At 42.0% G+C, this 21,202-nt stretch overlaps 1 protein-coding gene across 28 annotated transcripts in view; it reads left to right on the top strand.

Moving 5' to 3' along the window:
• The window catches only part of ptprdb (protein tyrosine phosphatase receptor type Db), a 156,962-nt gene that overhangs the window by 132,251 nt on the left and 3,509 nt on the right, over positions 1-21,202 (top strand). For 14 of the 28 annotated variants that reach the window (XM_055009700.1, XM_055009701.1, XM_055009698.1 and 11 more), the window contains 17 exons: positions 773-997; positions 1,079-1,239; positions 2,455-2,466; positions 3,267-3,379; positions 3,476-3,517; positions 4,068-4,165; positions 6,093-6,216; positions 8,366-8,541; positions 9,915-9,938; positions 11,821-11,940; positions 13,010-13,164; positions 14,793-15,078; positions 18,853-19,031; positions 19,136-19,262; positions 20,190-20,315; positions 20,403-20,557; positions 21,066-21,201. In XM_055009700.1, the coding sequence (XP_054865675.1) occupies positions 773-997; positions 1,079-1,239; positions 2,455-2,466; positions 3,267-3,379; positions 3,476-3,517; positions 4,068-4,165; positions 6,093-6,216; positions 8,366-8,541; positions 9,915-9,938; positions 11,821-11,940; positions 13,010-13,164; positions 14,793-15,078; positions 18,853-19,031; positions 19,136-19,262; positions 20,190-20,315; positions 20,403-20,557; positions 21,066-21,201 (2,259 nt within the window). The remainder of the gene's footprint in view (positions 1-772; positions 998-1,078; positions 1,240-2,454; positions 2,467-3,266; positions 3,380-3,475; positions 3,518-4,067; positions 4,166-6,092; positions 6,217-8,365; positions 8,542-9,914; positions 9,939-11,820; positions 11,941-13,009; positions 13,165-14,792; positions 15,079-18,852; positions 19,032-19,135; positions 19,263-20,189; positions 20,316-20,402; positions 20,558-21,065; position 21,202) is intronic. The other 14 variants (XM_055009707.1, XM_055009718.1, XM_055009716.1 and 11 more) reach the window with 3 other exon arrangements.

Genomic DNA, 21,202 nt, shown 5'->3' with positions numbered 1-21,202 from the left:
AGAATAAAGAGCTTGTTAAAAGGTCATTCTGGTATTAAGGGAATGGTGATCTTGATTGGTGTGGTGGTAGTCAGTGCTGTTAAACATGATTGAAAATAAGATATGCAAATACATTTTAAAATTGTATAAGCACAGGGTTTTTTGCTGTTATTGTGTCAGCCTATTTCTGTCTTATTGTCTATTATGAGCAGTACTACCACAAGCCTTTTTCCATCTTTTTCCCCTATAATGCCGCTCCCTGACTGCACCACCTCATTATGCTGCTCTGAAAGCACATTCATGTGTGTGAGATTAGTTTCAATAGAGTTTTTATGGAGCCCACTGTCTCAATGGATAAATGTAGCACCATTCAGCTGATGAAGACGTTTGTGCTTAGGTGATAATGCTCTATACAAGCCCATTGTTCCTTTACTGATGAGGGGTTTTTTGTGAGGTAAAATGATCAAAACTGCCCTTCTTTTCCAAGGTGATTTTTCATGTGAAAACTAAGGAATACAACGTCCACATATTCAGGAAATTATAGCAATTTAGGAAAAAGACACTATAATTAGAGAATGATGACAACATTACATGCTGTACCAAAGACATTCTGTAGTCAAATTGATGATTCACTTTGTTTGAACTTGAAAGATATTAGGAGAAAATTACAACCAACAGCCACATTTCTCAATTTCTGTTTGGATTTTGTCTTTGTGTCCATTTCTGTCTATTTTCTCCTCCTGTCTCCTGGTTATGTCCCTGTTGACCCGTTCTCTGTTACCTTTTCTTTCAGCTCCTCAAAGAGATCAACAGAACCAGTATCAGTCGTGCCCTTCGTATCCGCAGACAGGCTGGTCAGTCGGATCCCAGGGCCTACGTCACAGCTCACTTTAAGACCCTCCCCATGGAGTTCACGTTAGGTGACAGCCGAAACTACGGCGACTTTCGCAACCGTCCACTGCAAAATGGCCAGGAGTATGTTTTCTTTGTGCTCGCACTGCTAGACCTCTCTGAGAACGTGAGTACAAACAACAACACACAGTCCAGTGTTTTCAAATTTTTATGTGAAAATGCATAAAAAAAACATGTCTTTCTGCAGACCATGTACGCTACAAGCCCTTATTCTGACCCCGTGACCTCATCGGACGTGGATCCTCAGCCAATCGTTGACGAGGAAGAGGGGCTGTTGTGGGTGGTGGGTCCTGTATTGGCTGTGATCTTCATCGTCTGCATTGTCATCGCCATTCTACTCTTCAAGAGGTAATGACAATGTGATGGAGGCAGAGAAGCAAAGACTGTTCAATAAGGCATTTGATTGGTGAGAGAAAGGGCAAGGAAATCAAAAAGAGAGGGTGAAAGATTAAGAGTTTCGGGGAATAGAGACAAAGAAACATAATTGAAAAAGCTGCTTAACTCTTCACAGAAGGGCAACAGACGCTCTAAAGGGATTTACTTATTTTCATTACCAATTTCACTTTCTGCTTCCCAGTGTGCTCAGTTAAAACTATTTTTTGGCAGTATTGTACATTCCACATAATTTTATTATATTGCTTGTCTTTGGTTTTACTGTGTTGTCTTAAGCAGCAGTTCTCAGGCCGCCTTTCACAGAGCGAAGTCACACACAGGTTATAATTCTTCGCATTAGTTATCTGAACTCTTGGTTTTAGGGGAAATTTAGTTTGTACATCCGTCTGTTCCGCCAAATATTGAGCCAGTTGGTTCATTATGGGTTTGAATATTTAAAGAGCATACACCGCTAACATTGTTATATTTACTGCTGTTCTGCACTGCTTTGGGGTAGACAATTATCATCTCAATCTGCTTGTCTATTATAGTAATCATAGCTGAGTTTAGCTCACAGGTTGTCATAGAAATTTGTGGGAGGTTTTTCTCTGTGATCTGTATTTGAACCCATATGCAGAGAGAAACATCCGTTAACATAAGAGATAGGGGAAGATAACATTATCAGCCATTAGCATTATTCATGATAATCATCTCATCTTCTGGCTAGAGGTTTGTTAATGCTCATGAATAACCACTGTGACTGATGCGGCGTGGCAAAATTATTAACCTTGATGGTAATAATGTGAGGCTCATAAGCCCTGGAGTGTAACCTGTCGGCGATCTCCAGCCAGTAATGCCTCACTTGTCGTTAAGTTGCACGTCGAGCCGTGTTTCCAGTACGTCATTAAGCACCAGGTGTCACAGTGCGAGGGTATGCTGGGTTATAATATGTATGCAGGGTTGTGTTCAAAAGGTTTTTGTTCTTCGATTCACACCCAATGTTGATCTTTATGTCTACACAAGGTGCTATTTTGCATATCTAACATCGTAATAAGAAACTGATCTGCTTAAAGGAGAAGGAGAGAGTGATGGGTTCAGCATTGCTTCAGTTCCTGATGTTTTTTGATTGGACCCTAATGGTATTCATCCTTGTCTGTCCTTTTATCTGCGTGTCTCCCTGTTTGGATCCAGCAAACCTGACAGGTAAACAAACACTGCTTATTACCATTTCTTCTGTCCGACAGGGACATTTTCCTTGAAAAACCTTTGCAAATAGTGCTATAGAAAATAGATAGAATTTATGTTAGTGTTTCCGTAATTAGCCTAAATATACTAGCTGAATTATGTAGTTCAGGCAGTTCATTTATTGCACTGGACAAAGATAAGTGAGCATAGATAGTATTTGCAATAATTAAGACTGAACAAGGACAAGCATTTAGATTCTCAGTCCTCCAGGTCATGGTATTCCTGCATGATTCAGTAAGAAGCAAGTACACTTTTCTTTTTTTCGTTTCACCTCTCTTTAACATCTTGTCCTCAAAACTGAGGAAACGTCTCAGATGAGAGGTGAAACATTTTCGAGAACCAGAAACAAAAATCCATTGGCTTTTTTACCAAAGCACTTAGGAAAGACAACAGTCCTGCACTGGATTCTCCATGTCACTGATTACAAAAATAAAGAATAGTCTCACAGGTTTCTCTGTGAATAAAGCAGCCGCCCACCACCATCCCAGATAATCAGCAGGTCATTTTCATACAAAAATGTGCAACACTATCCCAGCAGTCAGCCAAAGCTGTGGTCATATTTGAAGCAGAAATTACCTGAGATTTACAGTTATACCTGAAGTTTATTACTCACTTAATTCTGGTCTATTTATTTCAACACAAATCCCATAGTTTGGTTTTAGACATTAATTTCCAAGTCCCAATTTTCCCCGGATCCATTTTCATGCTTGATTTTTTTAACTCCATCAGGTTGAGGTAAATTGTGTCTGGTGTTGCAGGAAAAGGGCCGAGGCTGAAGGAAGGAAGGGCAGTTTTCCCTGCAGCAAAGCCATGTCCTCCCACCATCCCACTGATCCAGTGGAGCTACGCAGGATCAACTTCCAGACTCCAGGTAGATTGGAGACTAACACGTATCGACATGCACACGATATGTAGTTGGTATTAGCTGTGTTGATGAGATTAACCGTGGTGTTGTTTCCCTTTCCAGCATACCGTGTATCAGTGTACCGCGGTTATCGGCGTTTGTCAAGTTAGTTGGTCTTAGTCCACCACAGATCTTATTTCTCTCTGCTGCCATTGTTTCTTCCATAATTATATTTTCTGTCTTTCTTTCTTTCTTTCTTCCTTCCTTTCTTTCTTTCTTTCCCCCATTTTCATGCTAACTAACCATCCATCCCATATAGGATGAAGATGCTTGAATTGACAACATTTCATCAAATGCCTCTGGAATACTTCCTTAAAAGTTCCCAAAAAAACAGTCATGCTAAATTTTTAACTGCCTGTGTCACAGTCTTTTTTTATCTTCACCAGCAGTGTGCATATACTCTGAGGACATGTTATTGTGCCTCAGTAACTTCCCGAACACGCACATTGTTCTTTCTGTCTGCCTGGAGAGAAAATGGTCACTTAACAAAAAAAACCCAACAAAAAACCCACTTCCATCTGCTTTTGCCGCTGACCATGGACAGAACACTAAACAACACCTCCTTTGAGAATCCTAACTCTTAACATTTTCCTCCAAAAGAGTTCAGTTGTATGTGTATCAAAACGGCCTCTTTTTCTGTTTCTATGCTCGGCAGGCATGGCAAGTCACCCGCCCATTCCCATCTCTGAGCTGGCAGATCACATTGAGCGCCTCAAGGCTAACGACAATCTCAAGTTCTCTCAAGAGTACGAGGTAGGAATGCTGATTATCTGTCCTTGAAAATCTCCAACTCTGAAAAAATCATCTAGTTTTGATGCAGTCGCACTCATCCATATATCGTCGACTTGTGATTTTTTTGCTCGGTTTCAATTTCAGTGACGTGTGCTGGAGATTTCGCGTCACATAGCCTTCATAGAACGATACAAGATAAAGCACATTTTCCTCTCCCTGCTGTCTTGTTGTTATCGATACAAATATAAGGGGAAAATTGAAATTGCAAGCTCAAAGAGTGCTTGCTTACAGCCAGATGGTTATCAGGCCTTCATTTCTATGCTCTGGTGGAGAAAGAGGAGATAGAAAATAAAGAAGAGGCAGCCACAGAGAGCAGAGTCACCAAGAGATACAGGAAACAAATGTTCTCTGCAGAAAAAAAAATCTTCTTGATTAGTTTCCTTCAACTTGCCACACAGTTAATGTGAAGCCAAAAAAAAATCTACTCGGAGATAATGCTGTGTCTGAACTTGGTGTGCTGAACTGTGGAACTCAGTATAAAAACACATCAGTAGAAATATTTCCCAACATGCTGGTTGTGTAGAAAATAGTGCTAGCATCACAATGAGTTCCGCAGAGAGCTGTTAAAAGAATAAAAATGTTTTCCCTCAAAAAAAAGGAGAAAAAAACCTATTAAGACCAAGGGGCCTCTGGGTGAAGGAGACATAAGGCTCTAATTGGCTACCGCAAAATAGAGACAAATTGTGTGTGACAGATATACATATATAGAGAAAGACAAGCGCGCATTATGCAAAAAGTAGAAAAGCAGAACGTGGATGTTTTAGGGGAGAAAAGTATTGCGAGAGGGGATAAAGAAGGGAAGAGACAGTGACGGAGAAGCTGTATGTAATTGTGGTGTGAGCTGGAACCAGTCTGTTGAGCCTCACATTCTCTCTGCATGACTGTGTGCTTTGTTCGGTACTGAACCCTTAACGAAGGAACAAGAGAGATGGATGGAACGGGGACTGAGGGGAAAGAGAGAGGCCAGAAATGATTGCGGTGTGATAATCAGACACACATGATGTTGGAGGGGGGAGAAGCAGCGTTTAACTCACACACACATATCCAGTACCACTCCTGTCCATCCACCCCCCCCCCCCCCCAACCAAACCATAATTATGTGTCGTAAAATATTCAGAATTGCTAAATTGCTCTGGCTCTCTCTTCTTCATCCCTCTGCATTGACAGCCCCATAATGACCTCATGTCTGCCTCTCCCAGCTAACAGCAATGGTTACACTGTAATTACCCTCCAGGAACTTAATGTGTTGGTCTAACACAACCGTCCTCTCTCCCTCCCTGTGGAATTTATTGTGCTTTTATCATCTTTCCTTGGTTGCTAGTTTCTCTGTTGAAAGTGGAAAGTCTTTCTTGAAAGGGGATATCATACATGCCCATATTCCTTTCCAACATCAATAATGCCTCGTTAATTTTCAATTTGTAGTTGGTTTCTGTTGGTGGGGGTTTACTGCAGGGATGCTAGACAATGCTTGTAAGCTCATGGAACTGTCGAAGTCTTCCTTTTCTCAGTGCCAAATCCTGCATTTACTGAATTTCCAGTCATGCTGCTTGGAACTTATGTATACTGTCATGAGAGAATCAAAAATATTGTACATACAGTAATTGTATATCATATCTTACAACTCCAGAGGCATTGAAAAGTGTTTGTTAGTTCTCATGTTCTTTTGAATAAACTGATATTAACATTTTAAACCAGCATTTACAGTAAATACAAGAACTTTTTTATACATGCCATGACAATTTTTTATAATGTAGTGATTTTGACACACTACACGGCCATCTGAAAACCACTAACTTGCACCAATCCAAGCTACCAGAAAATACAAAGCTATTATAACTTTTTGTTGATGTTTGTTCTTTGCTCTGATGCTCCCTTTTGTGTCTTGTAGTCCGTCGACCCCGGTCAGCAGTTCACATGGGAGAACTCCAACTTGGAGGTCAACAAACCAAAGAACCGCTATGCTAACGTCATTGCCTATGATCACTCGAGGGTTATTCTCTCCAGCATTGAGGGTAAGGAAATGAGGCCATTTTGGTCACTTCCTCACTTGTTTAAAGGGCTGTTTGAGGTTTATGACTTGGTTGCAGAGTTGGGGTAAGGATCTCGACTGGGCATGAAGTTGTGATGGTTGAGGTTGGGGTTGGAGCTTAGGGAGTGCATTATGTCACCACGTTGTCACAAATTTAGCAGTACATACATGTGTGTTTGAGTGTATATATTTATATGAGTTTGTGTATGAGAGCTTTTCATCCATGACAGGATGGGATATTAATACTCCAATGATGTGTATTACTGGCACTTCCTATACAGTACAGCAACAGACCAACTTCTTTCCCCCACTGTGGCTCAACATCCTACAAATGATTTGGTCTCTTGATCATTTTAAAATCTGAGGAGATAAATCCTGCTCACATTTTGTCTAGACTATTTTCCGATATATTCACGGTGCACCCATTTCATTGGATTTGGTCTTTCAGAACGGCCTAAAACGAGAACATAAAATAGTCTCAGTCCTGCTCTTAGTGTGCATTTTGAAGCGCACTCACCCACCTCAGCTGGGAAAGACCTGAGGCAGAGAAACTGGCAGCTCCAATGTGAAGAGAGGGAGGCAGTGGGAGGCCAAGCCCAAACAGATGAGCCTTATCTGGGTAGCGCATGTGTGAGCAGCCCTACCACCCCCGCCTGTCCTGGAGCCCTGGCTGTCTGTCTTTCTTCCAGCTTAGAAAATGCATATACTCTTGAGCATGTCCAAACACACAAGAACACACAGTCACACACGCACATAAATACTCTGCTGTAGATCTAAAACACATGCCCAGGATGTGCACAAGCACAGATATGCACTTTTGCTCCGAGTCTCTTCCACACATTCATGAACACACACTTTCTGCCAAGCCAGCGCAGCCACCAAGCGACAGGAAATGTGTGTGTGTGTGGGTGTGTGTGTGTGTGTGTGTTTTATCTGTACAGTGCTTCTGTTGTAGTCGCTTGCAATAAAGTTGTAGCACATCAAAGCATTTAGGCAAGCCGTCTTTTAGAAACTGAGGTTGATAAACATATGCTAGAAGCTCCTCTTACCGCCTGTCCCCATCCCATTTAAAGTAAGTTGTATAAACACCCTGTACTCCTCTGTCATTTCAGTGTCTGTCCCTGTGGTGTGTGTGTGTGTGTGTGTGTGTGTGTGTGTGCGTGTGTGTGTGCGTGCGTGTGATGTTGGCTTGGGGTTTTACAACTGTATGGAACTGAGTCATGCTCATAAAAATAAGCTGCTCAAAGAGAATCGTCTGCAGGAGTTTCTTCCTGTTGGGGTTCTACTGTTTTCTCATTGACTTCTATCTTTTTTAAACGTAAGCTGTTATCAGACGACTCAAAAGGACTTTTGTGTCCCACTTCGGCAGAATCGGGTCACGGCTGAATGTACGTCTGTGTGTGTACTTTGGTGTTTTGGTGTATGTGTGCATGTTTGAGCTGTGACTCAGTGATTTTTGGGATTATGGTATTAGGCCCTAGATGAGCAGGCCTGATCCTAAATCAAACACACAGACGGTCTCTCCTATCTCACACACACACACACACACACACACACAATCCCTTCCAGGACAAGCAGTGTCAGCCGAGTCTAACACAGAGACGGCCTTACAGTCATATTGCCATTCAAAGCGACACATCCAGAGTATACTCAGATTAGGCCCCATGATCGTCTTAGCATGTATTATAAAACAAGACGGCTGAACAATCCAACACCAAAGGACGCTGGGCCCTGCGAAAACATTAATCTCCATGCCATGACCTCAGTTGATCCTCACCCTTTATTACTTGGACATAAACCTGCTTTCATGGCAGCAGACTTGAAATAATCCACGTAGATTATTTCACCACGAAACAGAATTAAAATCAGGTTCATCTGCAAAGGAAATTACACGGACAGTGGATGTTTGGGTGTGATCGCTGGCATTCATCAAAAACATAATGCAGCAGACAGACTTAAAATACTGCAGGATTTCAGCAACACTTACATCTTTTTTTTATCCGTTTCTCTCTGCTTGTCCTTCCTTTTCTTTCCTGCTGCAATTCATCATCATCCTCAATCTGTACATCTGTCTTTCTATTCATCCCCCCCCCCACCCTTCATAACCCCTACTTTTTTACCCTATATTGCAGGTGTCCCAGGCAGTGACTACATCAACGCTAACTATATTGATGGCTACCGCCGTCAGAATGCCTATATTGCCACTCAGGGCTCCCTCCCAGAGACCTTCGGGGACTTCTGGAGGATGGTCTGGGAACAGCACACGGCCAACATCATCATGATGACCAAGCTGGAAGAGAAGTCAAGGGTGAGTAAATGGGAACCATGGGAGTATGGGACAACGAGGACAGAGTAGGACAACACTATTCCACCACATGCATGGCCAAAAAATGTAATAAAGAGAGCGTCAGCGACAAGGGAAGCAAGTAGCATAGTTTAGTAGTTGGCAAAAAGCTAGCTATATGGACAGACTACAGTAGGTTGCAACTGAATAAGATAAATGGTGTGGATTATTATTGTAAGACTGGAGCGATGATAGGGAGCATCAGAGTAGGATGGGGTGAGCTATAGTAGTATAGAGTCAACAAAAGTATACAAAAGATACCCTTTAAGAGATGTTGGAGTTGAAATAAAATTACTTGCATACCCTGCATGACATATCAGTGCATTATTTCTTCTGGTTTCTATGGAAATGTTTCTCTCAGCAGCCCTTAGAGCAGCAATCAACCGGGTGTTCCACTGACAGTGACTAATACATAACTGCTACTGTTAGAATAGGACAGGACAGGCGATCATTCAGTGCTATAAGTTATGTGATGAACACCTTCTTTTCTTAACCTGAAGAATGAGGTAAAGACAAAAAGATAGGATGAAGGAGTATTAGAGCGAACACGGTGAGTGTGATTAAAAATGGTAGGATAGAGGTGAGTAGGACAGGATCATTATTGTAGATTAAAGTGAAGCGAAGTGACAGGGATATAGTACAGTGAGATTACGGCTGAAGGATAAGTTGGGTTGACAGCAGTGAGGAGGTGCAGGACTGAGTAGGGCAGGGCAGAACAGGAAAGGACAAGACGAGGACATTGATTTTTTTAAATTTTTTAAAAAAATGTTTTTACAGTGAATGGATTCAACAGAACAGGACAGAAAACTAGAGGACATGTGAGCACGATCTGAGATGTAGAAGAAGAAGTACAAGAATAAACCAAAAAGCATCAACAGTCGGTATTATGAGTAAGCTAAAAAGTACGCTGGTTAGTGAGATGTCCGAGTGGACGTGTAGAATAGCGTGAGGATGCATGCGAAAGATCAGAATAGAATATAGTAGAATAGCATAGATTGGTGAGCAAGACCTGGGGGAGTTACAAGTACAGCTAAGTTGGGGTAGGTAATGAATTAGAAAATCATTTGGCTTCAGGGCATTTTGCTGTTGTTAACAGAATATGCAGTCGAGTAAAAATCCAATGTAATGAGAATGTCATGTTAGAATAAAATGAACAAGAATGGCTTGAGGTATGAATCATGATTAAGTGCTAACCAATTATGTCCAGAGCCCTTTTCAGAAAATGATCCTTTCTTCCCATCTGTGCTTCTTTTCCTATTAACCTGTGCCTTGTGTTAAAACTCTGTTTCCTTTTCAACTTCTTACAACTCTCTCTGTTGTGTCTGTTTGACCCTCAGATGCCCTCTTATTTCTTCTCTAAGGCAAGACCTCTCTTTCTCTCCTTTGCTAATCCCTTTTAATATGCAACCTCACCTCATGGTTTTCTCCTTACCTTTTTTTTTCTCTATTCAGTGTCTTTTTTTCTGCTGTTTACCCTTTTCTTTTAAGCAATAGCCAGGGCATTGAGTGAGAATGCAGAATTGTTTTCAACTCACCACAAGACTTTCACAGTCAACTTGGTCTGAAATGGGTTTTATTGTAACCGCGGCAGTTCAGAAACAGTGCACATTAGTGTCTACAGTTTGCATGATCACACCCACAAGTATTTTTTTTTCTCCTTTGCAGTGCTGTAACTATGTAGTATTTTGAGTAGCCATTTAAAAACACATTCTTTACTCTCTGGCTACATTATGGTGAACAGTTGTGTGATTTATTTATTTTTTGTTGTTGTTGAGTGAGCTGCTACTGTGTTGACTGTCAGGATTCTCCAGGTCATGAAATATCGAAGTGCAAAATTGAACTTACTTAAGCTTCTTCACAATGTTTCATCTCTCATCCCAAAAGGCAGAAGTGAAGAAGCCTTTTGGATGAGAGGTGAAACTCATAAAGAAACTCGAGCAAGTCCAATTTTCTTCTTTTTAGCACTTAGATATAACAGTTACTGTCTTGTAAACATGATAAATCTTTAGTTTGGGACAGCCTATTTAGCTTTAAATCCTTTAAATTCAATAAGATGGTTACATTATGCAATGGAAGCACTCAATTTGAACATATTTAGCCATTTATTATCTGCCCACTACCTCTCTATCTACTGTTTGAGGGAGTAGTGGGCTGCTTGTTGGAGAAAATGATTTAATCTCATTTAACACCTCTCAACATTATGCCATGATGTGTTTACGCATTAACAACACAGATGATCACAGATGGTCCCACTGTGGAAATGTTGCCAGTATCTTTCCTTTTAGCACCAATCAAACCACGCAAGAGCAGTGCACGGTTATGCTGTCAGCCCATAAAATCAATGAATAATAAAGTCTTCACACCAGGCATTTTCTGCGATCCTGTTTAGTGTCTGGCACTGTGTAGCCCCCCTACATGGACAACCAAGCCTGTCCCCACAGTGTCTCAAGGTCTGGTGGGAAAACAACAGTTGAAAAGCTGTAATTACAGCCTGAACGTACCGGGCCAAAACGCATAATCCCCAGTCTGGAGCAGTGGAATGCAGAGCAAGCTGAGCTGAGCTCCCTTCTGTCTTTGATGTGAGGACTGGAGGGATCAGCACATAACATTTGGTTTGGCCTGATTCTGCCAAGGCCCTCCTCCTCCCCTTTCATCTCCTCTGGGATTTTTTCCTCTCTCCTCTGTGGTCTCTGAGGCTGAGCTGAAGAACTACAAATATGACCTCCCGATACAGGGGAATTGTAGGTGTTGGGATGCAGGGATGCTGGGATTTGGTGTGCTGCGAGTAGTTTTGTAGGGATTTGCGAGGGTGGAATGTAGGGCGATGTACAGCATCAAATATGTGAAGGCTGAACTTTAGGTATCACTTGGCGGTTCTGAACACTGTGGTGGATCCTTGTGAGAGACCACCAATCTATGCCAGATAACTTGCAGGATCAAACACCACAGAAAATAAAACACCCTCTACCAAATATTTCTCTGTCTGTCACTCTTCACACCACACACTTACTGAAACCCCTGTCACACACCGGGTTGTCTCAATTTTGCACATTTTTTCCAAACGTTACCGGCTGAAGTTTGCAAGCCGTCTCACTTATCTGCTTGTTTGCCCCTCTACACGTGCACTTGCACCCACGTCAGCTCTTTCTTTCTCTCTTCTTTCACAAAAAAAAAAGAAATATGTGCTCAGACGTATATTAGCCGCTCTGCATCACTCACAGCTTCTCCCCGCTTCCCTTGTAGGTGAAGTGTGATCAGTACTGGCCAACACGTGGCACAGAGACCTACGGCCTCATCCAGGTCACTCTGCTGGACACAGTGGAGCTGGCTACCTACTCTGTGAGGACCCTCGCTCTGTACAAGGTAATATGACGTGTAGTGGAGTGTAATGGGGTCGCATGCATATTGATCTGTTCAAATATTTATGCATACTAGCTTGTGTGTTTGCACGCGATTTTGTGGCCGTGACGGTGCAGCTGCTTTGTTGTTCGTTTTTTTTTTTTCAACTCTTTCATGCATTAATGATATTTCCCGGGAGATATAAAGCCATTTATCACATCATAGTGGCCTGTTTTCTCTTTTAATTAGTGCATTTTGATCAATTATTGTCTCATCTGTCACATTCAATATGCCAACAGTGTTTATCTACGTTTACATGCGAGCCATGAGTTGCTGTTGTTGTTGACTGAAAATGTGCAGCGTTATCCCTCTATTAGCAAATTTGAACATCTGTGAATAAACTGAATTTTTGACATAGACATCATGTTTTCAGGAGTCCCCCTGAGAAACCATAGCCCGCTCGTACTGCACACCATCCTGCTGCTGTAAAAACACCACAAATGGATTTATTAAAGACTGAAAAGAGCCACAACAAATGCACTATTTCTTAATGTTTCTCCACAAACTACAGTGTCCAACTCTTTTGGGAAAGTATTGAGCCTTTTTAAAAAATTTGTCAGACTGATTGGATGTAGATTGCAGGTATAAGCCTGGCATTGGCCGTGCTTTTTATGCTTTCGTGCTTTCTCTTCCTTTTCCACCATTTCCATAATGCCTTGACCACAAGAAACAGCAACATTAGCCATTTTAATGCCTGTGGTTGCCTCCCTGTGCAAATTTTCCAACAAAACAATTCCCACCTGACACTGTTTTGCAGGGGCACCATCACTGCACCCTGGGCTTAGCTCCACCCAGTACAACGGTGATTGGTTTGCAGAAATTTAAAAAAAAAAATTCCTCTAAAGCAGAATCATACTGACACAAAGTAGTCAGGCTGCTCTTTATACCTACTTTGTGTCTATTTGTCTGGAAGCCAGAAAGTACTGAGCAACATGTTGTTGGTTTTAGTTTTTTAATGAGATTTGCTGACAGTATAAAACATAAAGAATATCACCAGCTTCATCTTTAAAACCCTGTCTGTCTGCTCATCCAGAGCGGCTCCAATGAAAAGCGTGAGGTTCGTCACTTCCAGTTCACAGCCTGGCCGGACCACGGGGTACCTGAACACCCCACCCCCTTCCTGGCCTTCCTTCGCCGGGTGAAGGCTTGCAACCCTCCAGATGCAGGACCCATGGTTGTCCACTGCAGGTGTGTTTGCATGTTTATGTTCTTAATACTTTGTCTATTTTCATCATTCACCAAACCAAAATGAATTCTAATTAATTCAGTGGTCCACAACCATAATGAAATCTGGTTCTCGATGTACTTGCATGAAACACTTATGTGTTATTTTGGGTTTTTACATGGGAGCATATTTTTTGGGAGTGTGTGAAAATCAACAAAAGTTCAGGGACACTTGTATAAAATCACACAGAGGCCTTGGAGGAAAGTAAGACTGACCTGCCATTATGCAAACCTCAAACCACCTTCACTGGCTCAGACACCAGCATTCCTGCCTTAACAGCCTTTATCATCTCTAAAATTTAACAACAACATCAGCCGCCATGCTGACCCTATTTTCCATAATTAGCTTTCACAATTGACAATTTACTCTTTAAGCTGCTGGCAGAACTGGGTTCATAAGTTTATATTCAAATGAACGGCAGCCTGAGCAGCAGGAGGCTCATGTGTTGGATGGAGGAAGATTCTGGAAACTCGTCATTACGGTCTTGGCGCCGTGTTGAGCTCCAGAGCTGGGATGAAACTGCTATTTGCTCTTACCGACAAATGAAGGAGAGGAGAAGACAGAGAGCAGCGCAGGGAATATGGAAGCTGAAGCCCTTTGAGGAAGAATTAGTGAGGTATAGATGCGGAGGAAGAGAGGGAGGGGAAGGAAAAGGGGATTGAGAATGATTGAGAGGAAGAGTTAGCAAGGGACTGGGAGTTAGAGGAGGAGATATGAGCGGAATGAGAGAGAAGGTGAGGTCAAATGCAGGACGCAGAGAATGAAAATGATGAATTAAAGAAAAGGAAATGTGGAAGGAAAATGGAGCCTAAAAAATGTAGAAATGTGAGAGTGAAAAAGTGGTAGGGCTGGTGTGAGAGTGTTGGAAGGGTGCTTAGAGGGAAGATAAAGAGGCAGGGAGATGAGGACGGGATGTGGTGAAAAGGTTGGCAGGAGAGCAGCTCTTCCTAATCTTCCGTAGCAGTCAGATGGAGTATCTAACAGGATTATCAGTCAAATTTAATTATCCCGGCAAGACTCCATCATAATGTGCCTTAACACATCAACCAGTCTCTGTATCAAACAATGGACCGAATCTCATTCCACCTGGACAACACACACACACACACACACACACACACACACACACACACACACACACACACACACACACACAGACATATGCACTGATATTAATTTAACCATATAAAGAGTTATTTTATTCACTCGCACAAATTGCTTGGTCAGGTTGTCTCACCCTTTAGGTACTAGCGCAGCAAAAATGTGAAGTGTTTGGGTGGGCAGCTAAATGTATTATATTACTGGATTGTATGTCGATAGGGAGGATATCTCCCTAATGCCAGTGGGACGGTGATGCTGACTCATCGCTGATGTCAATTTTTACGTCCTTTGTTGAAAATATTGCTGGCTGGCATCTTTGCGATACTCAGTCGTTTTAGGCACAGTGTGTTAGAGCTTTGCAAGGCCAGATTTGTACCAGGTGTGAAGACACAGCACACGCTCAGGAAAATGATTGTTCATAACGCAGGTTCTGTGAGAAAATCCCATCACCATCTGTTCCCCCTTTTCTCCTTTACTGCTTTTGGCTCAGTGCTGGGGTGGGCCGCACCGGCTGCTTCATCGTGATCGACGCCATGACGGAGCGAATCAAGCACGAGAAAACCATCGACATCTACGGCCATGTCACGCTGATGCGCTCCCAGAGGAACTACATGGTCCAGACGGAGGACCAGTACATCTTCATTCACGATGCACTGCTGGAGGCCGTGACCTGCGGGAACACCGAGGTCCCTGCCAGGAACCTGTACTCCTACATCCAGAGGCTGACACAGATTGAACCAGGGGAGAATGTCACCGGAATGGAGCTGGAGTTCAAGGTGAGGACTATTCACTGTATTCCTGAAGGTTGTAAAATTAGGTCCAACTGATTTATGGGATTCATAAAACCGATAAATGATAATAATGTCACACTTCACTGGTCTTTGAAAGGGAGAGGTATCTTTTTCCTGCCCCTCGACACCTAGAAGGTCACACATCAGAAACATTTATACAAAAGTATTCCTGAAGTCAGTGCTATGATGTTCAGAGAAATTCAGCGGATGAATCAGTGTCTAAAAATGATCTCCGTACTCACTAGGTTATTGTGACCCCACGCAAAAAGTACACTAAATGGCCACTTAGTTTGTTATACTAAACTCCCAGAGGGCAAAAATGGACCAGAACAAACTGATTATTGACATTTTGACGCTACTACGCCTCCACTGAAGTCAGAATGATCAAAAAAAATGAGGAAAACAGATACATTCAGCCTAAACCATGTGTATAATTGTCCTTGAATAATTGGTTGAGCAGCATTGTAAATCAAAGCAAGGCCACACCCCTAGCACCACGTCAGAAAAAAAAGAATCCACATCTCTCTTAAAATTATTGAGATAAAAAGTGCAAAACATATCACACCTGTCACATGTGACAGCCCAGAAAAAACATGACAAATCAAGCAGCTCATTTTATATCAGAGGGCCAACATCAAGTCAGAAACAAAACAAAAGAACAGAAACCGCTCTCAAAGGACAAACTGCAACTATAAGTATCTGTCAAGTGTAATGTCTTAAAGGAAACAAGATTAATTCAGTATTTCATTCATGCTAAAGAGCTCCTCCACTATGTTGCAAGTGTTGATCCAATATCCATCTTTGCTGAACAGAGATTTATGATGTCCACCAGAGGAGATGTTTTTTTTTTCTGTTGCCCAGAACATTAATGATGCTGCAGAGCTGTGGTTCGGCTGTACAAAAGGTTGGGCAATAGCATAATCTGTGTTGTATGTATGTGTGTCAGTCTGACGTTCAGATAAACAACTCTTTAAAGCTCTTTGTGTTTGTCTGACATACACCAGACCACAGGGACATTTCACATATACGCAACATGTGTGCTACTGCAGTTAATCAAGGACTAAATGTAGTATTTTTATTCAGCACGTAGATGTGTAAAGTACTCATTTGGTTCATGTTGGATCTCAAGAGGCTTCCATCAAGGTGTAGAGGCTGCACTTTACATGTAAATAAGTATTCATACATAAGAAACATACGTCTCTTAAGTATATAGCTGCGGCTATAGATTTGCTGGTAGACTGATTTTTTATTTTTTTTCCCCCCTGTGTGCAGTCTTTTGGCTCAGCTTAGCTGTCTGGCTGCTGGCACAGGCTTTATATTAATTTCTCAGCAAAAAGAGATTGGGTCTATTAACAAAAATGCCTTTTACATTTAATATATGTTTGTTTTTGTTTTATGTCCATCATTGTGCCCCCCCATTGTGTGGTTCAAAAACAGAAGAGCACAGAGAAAGAAGGGTGTTCAAGAATCCCACAATTTACTCTCAGAAAGAAGAAAACAATGTCAGTATAACTTTTTTCAAACAGCAGTGAAAAGGGAAAGGAAAATGAGCTGGAACTAAGGCATAAAATCAAACACAAAGACTGTAAAGTGCAAGAATATAAAATGACTCATCACACATAACAAGCAACTGTCTACGGTCCTGCATGAACTGTCGATGCACCAATTATTCTTATCCATGTTGACTTAACAGGTGAGATTCAAATGGTATTTATTTTGCTTGAAAACAATTGCTAAACCAAAAATAGCTAATTAAACTTCATCTCAAATTGTTCATAAGACGATGGCTCCAACCACCACAGCTTGAGAAGAACATTGTCTACAAACTAATACAGAATGTGAGAATCAGGAAGTTCTAACCTTGTCAGCCACTGAGCATCTTTCCCAGGACTGTAAGCAGCTCTTACAGTTTCAGTCCGCCTCTGAGAGTTTCATGTATTCAGGATGGATGGTTGGATTTGAAAAGGATTATGGGATTGCACCTTGTGAATCTCAGGTAAAAGAGGGTTTTGGAAAGCATCGTAGTTTTGGAAGTCGATCAGCATGCACAGAAAGACCAAATAATGTGGCCAGAAAGATGCAGTTTATAAGAAAATCTCAGGAGGAAATCATACAGGCCTTTTGAAAAATGTAGGGAGCCGTCTAGAATTCACAGCGAGAACACCAAACATAGGCATCAGTACACAAGCAGTAAGAGTGAGAACATAAGGGATTCGAAGCATCCGTTTTATTCTAGTTGCTTTTGTTGTGTTTGCTGTGGTATTTACTCTTTGCCAGATGAGCTCTGTGCAGACCTGTCTGCTCTGACTGGCTGAATAGAGAATCATTTTCAGCCATACAGGTACATATTGAAAGCAGGTGGCTTGAATTTTTCCTGGAATGGTTTATGTCTGCTCAGACGCTCAGTGGGCAAAGTAAACACAAGGCGACTCTAAGCGATCTCCTTCATCCTATGCTCCAGCATTCCTCTCCTAATAGCAGCGGTCTCCTCATAATGACAATGAACTGAGCACTCACTGAATTATTTGCTCAGCCTTCTATTGATATAAAACATATGCCAGGGTTGTCCCAGTCACCACACATCATCTCGCTTGAACACTTACGGGACATTGTGGAGCACCGTCTGAAGCAGCACTTTCCATCTTCACCAGCAAAACACCAAAAGGATGGAATTTCTGTTGGAGGAGCGGCATCACATCCCTCAAATAAAATCGCAGAAAGTTGAAGCATGTGTGTGAGAAAAGCAAGAAATGTCAATTTTCTGGCAGCTTTTGGTAATCCAACACCCTATTAATACATCTTGTTTTTGTTTCCTCTCACGGAGAGTTTACTGGTTGAGTTCAAAGAAACTGCCAACAGGGCAGGATTTTATCCAAGCTTAACAGATGGTGAAAGTATTGGCACGTATCAAAGCAGAAAAAGTTTTGTGTTTGCCAGGTTTTATTGATAAGACCGAGTCAAATTCAAACCAAATGACATGAAGAATTACTATTGTTGATGCTGGAGACGGGGTTCAGAGTACCCAAATGAACTGGTGAACTTGCGGTTGGTGGGATTTTCCAGCTTAGTCCGTCTGTAAGAAAACAAGGCACTGCTGTTTCTCCCACAGCGCTCCGGTAGCCGCTGATGGTCGAGGCTCAATTCATGAGACCCCATTGTTTCCCAGCGAGTCTGCGGTTTCCCTCTGCCTGTTCTCTGTTGCTCTGTGTTTCATTTTAAGCCATGTCATCCAATGGTCGAGTGTGAGAGAGAGGCTGCAGCGTGTGCTCACGTCTGCCTGTCTGCACGTATCTATACGAATGTGTGTGTTCCAGTTGTTTTTTTTTTTCCCTGCAGGATCAACTGTGGTTCACATATGTGTGTTGAGACAGTGTGGGGCCTTGTGGTTTCCTGCCCCCCGACTCTTGATTTTCTCCTTCCTCCTCTTATTCGTCTTATTATACTCCCTCTTCCATTCCCTGCCCTCATCACCCTATATCGCCCCCGCTTTGTTTATACAATCGAAGATGTCTGACTAAATGTCCTCAGGCCTGTCGAGTCAAGATGATTTTCTAATTTCAGTTATCCAGTATGCCAGAGGGAGACTAAGCCTTGTGCTAAACACATTTGAATGGGGTTCTTGAATTTATCCAGACCTGCCATCCATTCTTTCTTTTTTGTTTTTTATTTGCATTTATGTGCCAACACTGCCTATGAGGCCCGTGTCTTACAGATGTTTCTTCACATGTGTAATACTTTGAAATATTCTTTCTATTCCAGCGTCTGGCAAGTGCCAAGGCCCACACATCACGGTTCGTGAGTGCCAATCTGCCATGCAACAAGTTCAAGAACCGGCTGGTGAACATTATGCCCTACGAGACCACACGCGTCTGTCTGCAGCCAATCAGAGGAGTGGAGGGCTCTGACTACATCAACGCCAGCTTCATTGATGGATACAGGTCAGAAAAATATAGACAGAGCATCAGTTATTCTCTACTTTTATATGCCATCAGGGTGATAATACTCTTTTTACATACACATATCTATGTATTTGTGTGTGCAGGCAGCAGAAGGCCTATATAGCAACCCAAGGCCCACTGGCTGAGACCACAGAGGACTACTGGAGGATGTTGTGGGAACACAACTCCACCATAGTTGTCATGCTAACCAAACTGAGAGAAATGGGACGGGTACGGACACACACACACCTGAACACACATACTCAAATGTAATCAAGCACACTGTGTAGGATAGCACTGACTGGCCCCACGGGGAAGCAAACCTCTAATTCTGCAGGTATTAGGTTTGGTAGGTCTGTTGATTACAGGGATCAAATCTGACGACAGCTACAGTAGTGTAATTGTCCGCACTGATATCTTTTAAACTTGACTGTTTGCCGCAGACTACACAGGGAATATGTAATAACAGGTTGTACGCTCTGAAGGAGAACCAAGCCAAAGAATCAATAAAACTCTTTGTAACCAACACTAATTAAATCCTTGTAGGTCAGCTTCACTTTCAAACAATAGATGGAGGTTGTTAGTGCATGTCCATCCACAGTTTTAAACAGTGATTTGCTCTTGATAATTAATACACTGGTACATGCTCATTTTTGCCTGAGCATGCAGTGCAACATACAATATCACATAATATTGTGTAATTAGGGTTTATTATTTTCAGATATGTAACATTTTAAAGGAGTGGCTGAATTGCAGCATAATCAGCAGCTCTTTGTTCTTCTCCTTACTTTAGCTAAAGTTCTCATCAGGACAGGACTTTTTGTCTATTGTGAAGTGTGAATAACAGCGTCCTCCTACAACAGGAAACAGGACAGTTTATTGATATGTGTGACAAAAAAAAAATGTGTAGTTAAATATGGGAAATCATTCGTATTTTTGCTGCAAGAAGGCATTATAAAGCATTATGAGTGATATGAGTTATCTGTCATGAACATCATATCTCATCTGGCACAAGATTGTCTTCGAATGAATAATGAATTTCACAAGTTATGGAGGCATTTTTGTGATAAAGTGGCCAAAAAAATTGATCTCCTTATACAATCGGTCATTTAAATGTGAGCGTTGAGCTTTTTTTTAATTTTGTACTGTCCTCTGCAGGAGAAGTGCCACCAGTACTGGCCTGCAGAGCGCTCAGCCAGGTACCAGTACTTTGTGGTGGACCCCATGGCTGAGTACAACATGCCCCAGTACATCCTTCGAGAGTTCAAAGTCACAGATGCCAGGGTGAGCCATCGGCCTGCGTGTGTGTGAGAAAGCTATTCTAATTTGTTCGGGTTCGTTAAAAAGAATAACACATTTTCTTCCTCATAGGATGGCCAGTCACGGACGGTTCGTCAGTTCCAGTTCACTGACTGGCCAGAGCAAGGAGTGCCAAAGTCAGGGGAAGGATTCATTGATTTCATTGGCCAGGTGCACAAAACTAAAGAACAGTTTGGCCAGGACGGGCCAATTACTGTGCACTGCAGGTAGGACTGAGTTTTTCTGAGTTTGTTTTGTTAATTGCTATTGTGCAGACTGATGACAATTTAAGGAAAATTTTAAATTAAGAAGGAAAGGAACATAATAAAGATAGATGAGATAATGATGTCGAGCTTTCAGAGTCACCGGATCACCTTTGGAAGATTTTGAATATGATAGAGGACACTCATGTCAAATCACAGAAAAAGGAAAGAATGTTATTGATCCATTCAGTAGAGAGCTGCAGAATCTGTGCTAGGAAGCATTTAATTTACTCTAAAATAAAAATGGGATACTCAGTGCAAATTATAGAAGCCTAAAATGCAAATATAGTCAAGTATCCATCTACAATGCCCATATAGACTGCAGAGATCACAGTGGGGCAGCATTTTTTCTCTTGCTTATGCATAAATAATGTTATGTTTGAGCCAATGATCAGAATTAGGTCAGCACTAACATAGCCAGTGGAGGCAACGTCTGTATACGATAAATATGTTTCCATCTGCCCGCCGACAGTGCCGGAGTAGGGAGGACTGGTGTCTTCATCACCCTCAGTATTGTGCTGGAGAGGATGAGGTATGAAGGAGTGGTGGACATATTCCAGACTGTCAAGATGCTGCGCACCCAGAGACCTGCCACCGTTCAGACAGAGG

The sequence above is a fragment of the Amphiprion ocellaris genome, chromosome 4 (genome assembly GCF_022539595.1).
Source record: "Amphiprion ocellaris isolate individual 3 ecotype Okinawa chromosome 4, ASM2253959v1, whole genome shotgun sequence".
NCBI lineage: Eukaryota > Metazoa > Chordata > Actinopteri > Pomacentridae > Amphiprion > Amphiprion ocellaris.
Note: the sequence above shows the minus strand (reverse complement) of the source record. Positions and strands in the feature narration are given on the sequence as shown.